Here is a 10,351-nt window from a genome sequence, read left to right as displayed (position 1 = left end):
TATAAAAACCTGAATGTACGTTGGAATTGTATAGATAACAATGACCAATAGCACATGCAAAAAATTATGATTTAACGTTTGTACTATGTTACAAGTACAAATTACAGCTAGATCCCTTAGGAGACTTTAAAAACAAGAAATAAGTTAAAAAAATTTCTAGCTTTTGTGCTAGTTGTAAGTCGATTGTTGTTGTTAGGGTATTTATACATGTAAAGGACGGAACGGAATTTTCAGTATATTAGGTCTTACGTATTTATCTATATATACATCGTTAAGGCTCTGTATTGAGGGTGAGCCGTATTTTCTCGAATACTCGTACATGGTATCAAGAGCTCTAGGATACTAAAAAGAAAAAGAAATTAAAATCAGTTTCTTGGACACTATTTTTTTCCCCAAATCAATTTTTTTTGGTATTAGTTTTTTATTTTTGGTATCAATTTCTTTTTCTTTGTTTTTTCTTGGGATCTAATATCTTCTTGCTTCCGCTTCTTCTCTAATGTCATTCATTCCGCCACCTACTTCTTTTGGTGTATCGGCTTCGGCTGACGGTGGGTTTACGCCATCCACACCGTCTAGTGGTGTTTCTCCGGTCGTTTCCCTGTCCACGACTGGGGTAGGAGAGACTTCTGTTCCTCTCTCCTCTGGTGTGACATTTCAGGGGGTGCAACCCACACCTTCGCTTCCCCGGAATTTCCCTTTCTCTGGTGGTGCCGCTAGTCCTTCGGTGCCTTTTTATGGCCTACGCCGTATTTTCCCGAATACTCGTACAATTGTATCATTGAGCTACGTACACAATATTATGAATTCTAAGGAGCTTTAACTTTCGAATGTGTAGATTTAACAACTAGTATTAAAGAAGGTTAATTTCCTCAAGTATACCTCTTTAAATTGTTGGTAGTAACTTGTAAGTGCTTGAAAGAGTGAACACAAATGGTAAAAAATTCTTCAAAGAGCACTTAATGATGAAATTGCCTTCTATGTGAAAAGTCAATTTGGGATACATTTACTTCAATTCTCTTCATTCATTGTCATTATCTACTAGTACTATACCAATAAATTGATTAACTTTATTCCTACTACTATCAAATATGTTTATGATGAAATTGGAAACTAGATTCTTTTTGCCATGTGACCTTATTATTGTATACCCTTAGCTTAATTTGTACTTCGTATGTAGTATAAGAACTTTCCAAATAATTTTTTCTTTAAAAATAATAGCATTTTCTTTTCTCTATCGCAAATTAATTTAACTCGTAAAATTAAAATTATTTTCAAAACTGGGATAAACATACTTCGAATTTTATTAATTCAGGACATAGGAGGAATTATGTTGTAGCTTAAACAATAAAAAACACTATTAATTATAATAATTTATGACAAACATATTATTACATGGTGCTTGAGTTGCATAAGTTCGAAACTGAATACAACCCTAGGAATACAAGAAAATAATTCACTCCCTAACTTGATTTATTGTGACAATACAGTCTTGTTTTTTCTCCTTCTTTCCCTTAGACTACTTGCGTGCCGTTTTTCTGAACTTGTATTAATCAAATAGCTGCCATTTACCTGAAAATTAAATCATATAATTCCTTGTTATTATCTCATTTCATATCTTAAATAAATGAATATATATATATATAAAAAAAAAAAAACCAAGATAAATGAGGATTATCAATGTGTATTATGACGTAAATACGCAAAATCTTATGATACGGATACTTTATTGTCTAGTGACGAAATAAACAACATGGGTTTTTCAAAGATACATGCATGTCGCAATCCAAATTTTAAGGTTTAGTAATAATACACACCAATTATAATAATAGCATGTAGCATTACCTTGTCAACAATTTAAAACAAGAGTCAACTCAAGCTAATAGTGGTAAGGAGGCGGGGGAGAAGTATAGGCATAAGGAGGGGAAGGTGAATGGTAGCCAGGCTTAGGATGGGGGTGGAGATGAGGGTGAGGGTACGGGTGATGGTGCGACTTTGGTGGAGATGAGTAAATTGGGTGGTGGTGGAGGTGCGGTGGGTGTTTGTGAAACGGGGGAGATTTGTAGATAGGGTGAGGTGGGTAGTAGTAGTGTGGAGGTGACTTGTACACCGGACTTGGGGGTGGATACGTGTAAACTGGTGGAGACTTGTATACTGGAGGAGACTTATACACGGGGGTTGGAGGTGGATATTTGTGAACTGGTGGAGACTTGTACACTGGAGGGGACTTGTAGATAGGAGTTGGTGGGTAGTATGTAGGAGGAGACTTGTACACTGGTGGAGACTTGTAAACTGGGGTTGGAGGTGGATAGTACTTAGGAGGTGATTTGTACACTGGTGGAGACTTGTAAACTGGGGTTGGAGGTGGATAGTACTTAGGAGGTGATTTGTACACTGGTGGAGACTTGTAAACTGGGGTTGGAGGTGGATAGTACTTAGGAGGTGATTTGTATACCGGAGTTGGTGGTGACTTGTAGGTTGGAGGGGGATAATACGTTGGAGGAGACTTGTACACTGGAGATGGTGGTGGAGACTTGTAGATTGGGGTCGGAGGGGGGTAATACATAGGAGGAGACTTGTACACCGGGGTTGGAGGGGGGTAATATGTAGGAGGAGACTTGTACACCGGAGTTGGTGGTGGAGACTTGTACACTGGAGATGGTGGTGAATAATAATAAGGTGGTGACTTGTAACCCGGAGAAGGTTTTGGCCACGGATAATGTTCCTTAGGTTTTTTATGGTGCGGGGGCTTATCATAATGATGATAAGGAGGAAAATGTTTTTTAGGCTTATCATGGTGTGGATGTGGGTAGTGTTCCTTAGGCATCTCATGATGAGCCGGTGGCGGAAAGGTGTATTGGTAGGGAGGTGGTGGTGGTGAGGCATACTTGTAATCAGCCGAGATCAACACCGGCATGGTAAGGGCGACAAAAGCCACTACTAGAGTGGCCATGAGAGGGGCTATTCCTCCTAACTTTCCCATGTTTTTTTCACTAAAATGTGAAGGATTTGGTTATGCTTTAACCTTAAGCACACTACCCTTTATATAGCTACAAATTTTACCTTGTCACTTTAATTTCTACGTACTTACTACAAATCTTGTACTTGTATAATACTTGTACTATATAATTAACCTTAGTAAAAAATTAATTATATTAATATTAATGTGGTATGAAACATATTAATTGAGTTAAGACTTTGGGGGTATAATATTCTTTCTGTATTACTATAATTAGCACTTGCTTGGTTTGAGGCTGCAAGCTCTGCAAAAGGCATAAATAATTTGGTATAGACTTCCTCATCTATGACATTTTTACTTAATTATTTCCCCAGTTTTCTGGATTTTTGTTGACTTAGGTTATCGCAGGAATATTGTATAAGCTCTCTTAGCTCATACCATGCATTGATGCATATGAAGTGATAATCTATAAAATTAATAAATACTCTGAAAATATAATAAATACAAATTACCTACTACCCTTGAATAAGTGGGCCCTTATATATAATTAAAATAATTCATTTGATCGGAAATTTTTTTAGATATACTTTTTAGATATTTACAGTTTATTTTACCAAAATGATGTAGGCATGTAGCATTTCTCTCCAATGTTCATTTATTTATTTTTAATTATTTATTTTGTTGTTTTTCCTCAAAAAAAAAAAAAAATTGTTTTTTAAAGAGCCCTTGTTAATGAAAATCGATCCCAACACCCTTGAAACCGGGAGGGAAACATTAATTAACTGAGTTATCCCTCACTCTTTCATTTATAAGTTTATATAGTACATATTATCGAAACTTTGCATTGATTTGTGTTGTTAATCTTTTTTACCTCAATAAAAATAACCAACACAACTTCTTAAAGCAAATGTGAGAAGGTAATAACACTAAACGTTTTTTTTTTCGAGTGTATATATAAGCAGCAATGCAATACCATTCTCAAACATTTTACTAACTTAGCTAATTGAAATTTATATCACGGGTAAGTGGGTAACATTATGGGCATGTCGTATTAGCGTATGTAATGGTATTAGAAAAATATTTGTCTAGCTCTAAACTAATATTCCAATGGCATCATTAGGAATATAATCTTTTTGAAGTAACTTTTACTGCTACGACTTCAAATAAAAGCCTCATTCAATTAAAACTTCAATTTGAGACTTGAGTTCCAAAATTTTAAAACTTCAAACTTGTAGTAGCTTAAATATCTAAACTTTCCTCCAGCTTGATTAGTTAATTAACTTTCTCACAAATGGAAATAAATGATAAGAAAAGAAATATATCAATCAAGAAATCAATCGACTATTTACAAGCTTAGTTTGTTGCTATTATAGTACTCCTTTGATAAATGAATATGTCATCAAACCTAAGCACCTATCGTATTTCCGGGTACATCTAAAGGTAACTCAAGAGCTAATTTTATTTTTTCCTCATCGTTTTTAGAATTTTGAATGAATAAAACTGATAAAATGAACATCTTTAAAAACACGTACTCATGGGCACACCTAGATGTGTATCTGAAAACAACTAATAATTTGTAATCAAACCTTCTATGGACCTAAAAATTATACTCCATGTCAATTAATAAAATAAATAAATACTTCGTAAATAAGAACTAGCTTGCGTAACTTCACTAACAAGTCATGAAAGATAACAACAATTATGTGTCATACGAAAACATTTATATTGTTGCATTGTCCCTTACAAAAATTCAATACATCTTTGTTGTAGTTAAATTAAGTAATCATTCCTTCTAAAAATGTTAATGAGATGATTAAAACTTTAAGCTCAAGATAGTTCGAGTTTAGCCCAATTAATGAAAAATCCTAATATATGATTAGGTTAGGTCTATCTATCTACTTACATGTCCTTTAGCTCCCCTCCTCCCTACCTCCCTCATAACAATACAAATTCCCTATACATATAGTTAATTAGTTATACATACAAATTTCAGGTGCACCTAGTGTATGTACATCACTCTTCGTTATAGTGTAACAAACTGTTTATATTATGAATTACCCATTTTGTTGTTGAGCTAATGACATGCTTGGATTGAGAGTAATGTATTACTAGGGTAGTAAAAGTCAAACTAAACAAAATAAAAGTGAATATAGGGAATGAGGAGATAATGATGGTGTGATTGTAAGGATGGAGTTTTACGTAGTGGTGCTTGGTGTCGTGATAGGTGAAGAAAGGAGAACTATTACCCTAATTTTGGGTTTGTGATTTGATTCGAGCATGATTTTGCTCCTTTGGATATGAGTTTGGTTTTGCTCTAAAATAAAACCAATAAGAGATTTGAGTGTGGTTTGCTTTGAAAAACCAATATTTGATTGGAGCACAATTTTGCTCAGGAAAAACCAATTCAAAATTGTTATATTTGCAGATTCGAAAAAAATGACGTTCCTGCTTGATTGATGATTAATGGGTTCGAAAAGAATGACGTTCCCATAAGGGAGAAAAACAAAAAAAAACACAAGAGTTCGTGTAAAAGAAGTGATCATTTGTACGCATTATTCATTATTTGCATTCAATACAGAGTAATTGTGAGAGTTCATAAATTACTTTTTTATTTTTCTAAGATCAATTTCTTTATGTGACTATGTTGAATTGTTGATCATGGAGAAATATGATGATTTTTAATGAAGAGGAATAATGCGGCATGATCAAGTTCAAAATGATTATTTTTGTGATTTTCGGCGGATCGTTTGATGACTACATATTGCAGCTTGATGATGACATGATGCATATTTTATTTATAGTCCAAGTCGGATGTTTGACATCTACACCTCCGACTTGAGGGAGGGTATTGAGATAGGAATGTGTATGTTGATATGATATTATGAGAATAATATCATATGAGATTAAAGATATTATTGTCATATTATATTGTGATAATATTTTAGAGAATACCTTGTGAAAAGATATATGTGTGAGATATTGTGATAGATTTAGGAAGTTATGAGATTAAAGATAATATTATGATATTATATTGTGATAATATTCTAGAGAATATCTTGTGAAAAGATATATGTGTGAGATATTGCGATAGATTTAGGAATATTAGGGTTAGATATTCTTATTGTCCATATATATTGTAATGTGGTCGAACATTGTAAATGGAAAAATACAAGGAAAAATACAATGAGAAAACACAAAGAAATATTTCCCCAATATTTACAGTTACACTGTACTAGGGAGAGGGACGTCAAATATTACTCGCATTATGCAGGTAATGATTCCTTCACCTTTCTGTTTTCCTTATACCAACTACCTTATTTCATTTATAATAAACTTATCTCCCTACAACAATATCTCTAATCACTTATGTTTTTCTTTGTTTGACTTATATTAATCCATGGAAAAATAAATATTCTTAAAACCCCATGGATTAATAGTGATATATCAGGGACACAGCAAAAATATTCAACAATCAAAGTGAACTACTCAAAAGACAACTTTAAACTTCAGAAATTATGATTTATGCCAACGGATAATTATTGAAGATGATGGAGCTATACTCCAAAAGCAAGACGTAATCTAATAGTTTAGCAGAATTTAGAAAGTTGATTAGTTACTTGCTGCCTAAAAAGTTTGGAAATTGCAACTATTATTACATCACAATCCTTGATAATTTAATCTTTGTATATCAGCATATATTATTATATTCATCATTTAAAAACATTTGTTATATGAGTAGTATAATACTCCGTTTTTTTATAGGTTAGAGATGAGATTGCGCAGAGTTTTAGGTGGTTTAATAAAATAAGATGTTAGTGGGGTAGATAAGGTTATTATTGTATTGAAAAGTAGAGGTGTCAATTCAGATGATCAGATCAGGTCTGATGAGGTCGGGTCGGGTCAAATTTTAAAGTTGAGTCATACTACGTTATTATGGCCACGCGAGTCGTAATCTGAATCGGATATTTTTCGGGTCGGTTTCGGATCAGGTCGGGTGTGGTTTTGATAGCTCTATTGAAAAGTAAAGTAGTGTGAGAGGGAGTGGGGACCATTGGAGGAGTGAAAAATGATAAAGTAAGAAAGAATGGGGACATTAGTGGGTGAAGATATATTATTAAATTGTATGAGATTTCCAAAAATGGAACTCTACCTCATTAAAAAAACGGATGAAAATAGTAACTCTAGCTTATAAAAAAATGGAAAGAATATATTTTACAAAAATTCAATTTTACCGGTGAAATAGTAAGTTACATGTCTTATACTTCCTTTGTTCTTTTAATATTGCACCCTAAGAGTTGGGCACAAATTTTTTTGGTAGTAGAAAAAAGGAAGAGAGAGAAAGGTAAAGATACAAAAGTGTCCATGTGATTGTAAACATAAAGTAGAGAATCAAGTATTTAAATGTAAGGATAAATAAGATATTTGTAGTGTGAACACAAATATTTTCTTTTTAAAAATGAATAAGGTGTAATATTTGTAAAACTTCCTTAAAAGACAAGTGGTGCAATATTTAAACAAACGGAGGAAGTATATAATATACATGCTCGGAAGGTATAAGGTACATGCTCATAAGGTATAAGGTGCATGATCAAATTATTTTATATGAATTATTTCCGAAAAAATTGGAATTTTTTTATTTAGTTGTACAAAATTTTAATGTACATGATAAAGATATAAGGTACATACCCACAAGATACATTTATCACATTAAGAAGAAGGAAAAAAAAAAAACAATACTTCAATATTTTTAATACTTTTTTTTTAACAAAATTATAAGGTGCGTGTTATATATGTATAAGGTATATGCCCAAACTATAAAAAAAAAATGTTATAATGTACATCACTTTAAGAAATAAATATATAAAATAAATAAATGATGTACTTTTTAGTTTTATTACATGTAATAAATAAATTTTTTTTATGCATCTTCTTTAATTTTCTTCTTAAATTAATAGAAAAAATTTATGTACAATGAAACCAAACACTTTCTTTTTATGTAGGAAATGTATAGGCATAGAATTTTGAAAAGATTTCACACAATTTTATTTTATTTTATTAAAGGATACACAAAAAGATTGATTTCACTACATTTTCTCAACAGGGGTCTTAGCTATCCTTGGCCGGATATCACATCATACAAATAGTTGCGATTTTTATAATGCACTCTTTATGTGCTCACTAACACCATCATCATCATAGTTTGGTTCCCATCTTCTTCATCGTATGTTGTGGTTTCGTCCTCTAGAATTTCGAAATAGGTCTTGCATCAAAGGTTTGCATTGAAATCTCGAGTTATTTTATTCATTCACATGATATTTTGTTTGGCACGCATGATATATAAAAGTTGTGTACTGAATTATCGTATTGTTGCCACAATTGATTTTTAAGATAAGTTTTTAGTTATTACATGTTTTTTATGTATAAATTAATATCTCGTTTAAAGAATATGCAAAAAAAGAAAAGAAAAAAAAACAACTTTTCTATAATGCAAGTTATTGATCTTGCAATATTCATTGTCATAGTCATTTATATTACAAGATTAGTATAAATAATAAATTATTCTTTTTTAAAAGGAAAAAAATAAAAATGTTGTAAAAGCAAATAATTAAGGTTGTTTTTACTACAGAACTGTAAGTATTTATATGAAATGTTATTGGACTACTCACATGATTTACCCTTGATAATATTTGCATTAATGTTAATAAGTTAATCCTAGACAATATTTAAGATTTTTTTGGAATGTAACAATGATATATACTTAAATCTACATACATATTATATATATATATATATATATATATATATATATATATATATATATATATATATATATATAATATATATATATATATATATATATATATATATATATAAAGTTTGTTTGTTGAATTATTCTTACTCATTTAAGTTCTAACAATGTATTTTTTTGTTATATTTGAACCATAGGTCATTTCAAATTTTCAATAATTGCCTCAGAGACTGTCGGGCACAATTTTTTTTGTTATTTAACCTTGCAAACTTATTTGGACTAGTAAGATCTACCTTAATAACCCTTTTTGTATGAAAACATTAATTAGAGGGCATCTTTTGGCATTGCAGGGGTGATTATTAATCATCCTTGCATTATCCATTTCCTCACCAAGTCTAACTGCTGCGACTTATTCTAAAAAACAAATAAAGCTATTAATTCGTCCATCAGTGGGAAAGCTAGCATTAATTAATTAAAAGTGGGTTCATTCAAAATATTAATGCAAATGTAAAAAATAATTATTCATATAAAATATCATTAAGAAAAATGTATAAGTACTCTTTTGTAATGACTTTCAAAACTAAAATAATTTTAAGCTATTGGACGAGTATTATATTAGATATGAAATTAGTAATTATGGTATGAAATATTATATGTTACTTGAAAAATTCTATTCAAATTACTTATAGAATACCAAATTAAATGAAATTGCACTTATATGTTGTACTTATATTGCACATATTTGACACATATAAATATATCAAATAATTTAATGCTATATTATTATTTCATTGTTAATATTCTCATAAATGAATTAAAGAAGTAATGAGCCCTAATTATATTAGTAACAAGCTCTTAAATCAAAGAACAGAACAAAGCGTATAGATTCCAGAACATAGACAGCTTGTAATAACTTCCTTTTATATATTTTTAGCAATTTCTAACAACCTTAACAAACTAAAGACCTAAGTAACTAACTAATAATCTAGACCTGAATCCTAGTCATCTTAAAAAAGCTGATCTAATGTTGGACCTTTATACAAATATCTATTTTCTTACTTGTGAAAAACTAATATCAACTACTACTTTTTACAGGTAATGATACTCGCCATTTAATTTTATGAGCATTTTCATAGGTTGACATATGTTGACTTTCCCTAGTTCATGCTCGTTACTGGAGGCTTTTATGTTGCGATGAATGCATTTCTAAACCTACCAAATGGTCGGTTGGAGGTGTCTTTTCCGGCAGAGACAAAGGATGTAGGATCTAGGACCGGAGCTTACCATATGCACAGGGCCCGAAATCTGATGAGGCCCAAATTAATATAATGGTTATATAGTTTGTAGTGTGCTATATAAATACATAATGTTGTTTAGCTCAATGGTTATGTGCTTGTCAATGACGCTGGAGGTTCTTAGAAGATGAGGTCTTGAGGTCCTTTTTTTCAATTTTATGGCATTCACTTTTCCTTTTACGCTTGAGACAATTTATATGCTCAATGTTGGTACATATTTGATTTTTGTATTCAACAAATATATTGTATCAATCTAGTAGTGTAATAAAACTTCATTATGTACATTCAATTAATACTCAAATCTTATTTTGAAAAGAATTAATACTCAAATCTTATTTTAAAAAATACTAA

At 31.2% G+C, this 10,351-nt stretch overlaps 1 protein-coding gene across 2 annotated transcripts; it reads right to left on the bottom strand.

Moving 5' to 3' along the window:
- Window positions 1–1,278: 1,278 nt before the first annotated feature.
- On the bottom strand, window positions 1,279–3,021 carry LOC110735744 (extensin-2-like). 2 transcript variants are annotated; one of them, XM_021915923.1, is made up of 3 exons: window positions 2,445–3,021; window positions 1,843–2,384; window positions 1,279–1,569 (listed from the first exon to the last, which is right to left on the bottom strand). In XM_021915923.1, exons 1-2 carry the CDS (start codon window positions 2,978–2,980, stop codon window positions 1,877–1,879), a joined length of 1,044 nt encoding a protein of 347 aa, XP_021771615.1. In that variant the 5' UTR covers window positions 2,981–3,021; the 3' UTR covers window positions 1,279–1,569; window positions 1,843–1,876. The 2 variants fall into 2 exon arrangements, with proteins under 2 accessions (XP_021771615.1, XP_021771614.1); XM_021915922.1 differs by having other exon boundaries at window positions 1,843–3,021.
- Between the last annotated feature and the right edge of the window lie 7,330 nt (window positions 3,022–10,351).

This window comes from Chenopodium quinoa, unplaced genomic scaffold, assembly GCF_001683475.1.
Source record: "Chenopodium quinoa cultivar QQ74 unplaced genomic scaffold, ASM168347v1, whole genome shotgun sequence".
Taxonomy (NCBI): domain Eukaryota; kingdom Viridiplantae; phylum Streptophyta; class Magnoliopsida; order Caryophyllales; family Amaranthaceae; genus Chenopodium; species Chenopodium quinoa.
This window is presented reverse-complemented; position numbering and strand designations above follow the sequence as displayed.

Bases quoted from the DNA above. Each gene is read 5' to 3' on its own strand.
- LOC110735744 (XM_021915922.1), bottom strand. From the start codon at position 2,980: ATGGGAAAGTTAGGAGGAATAGCCCCTCTCATGGCCACTCTAGTAGTG.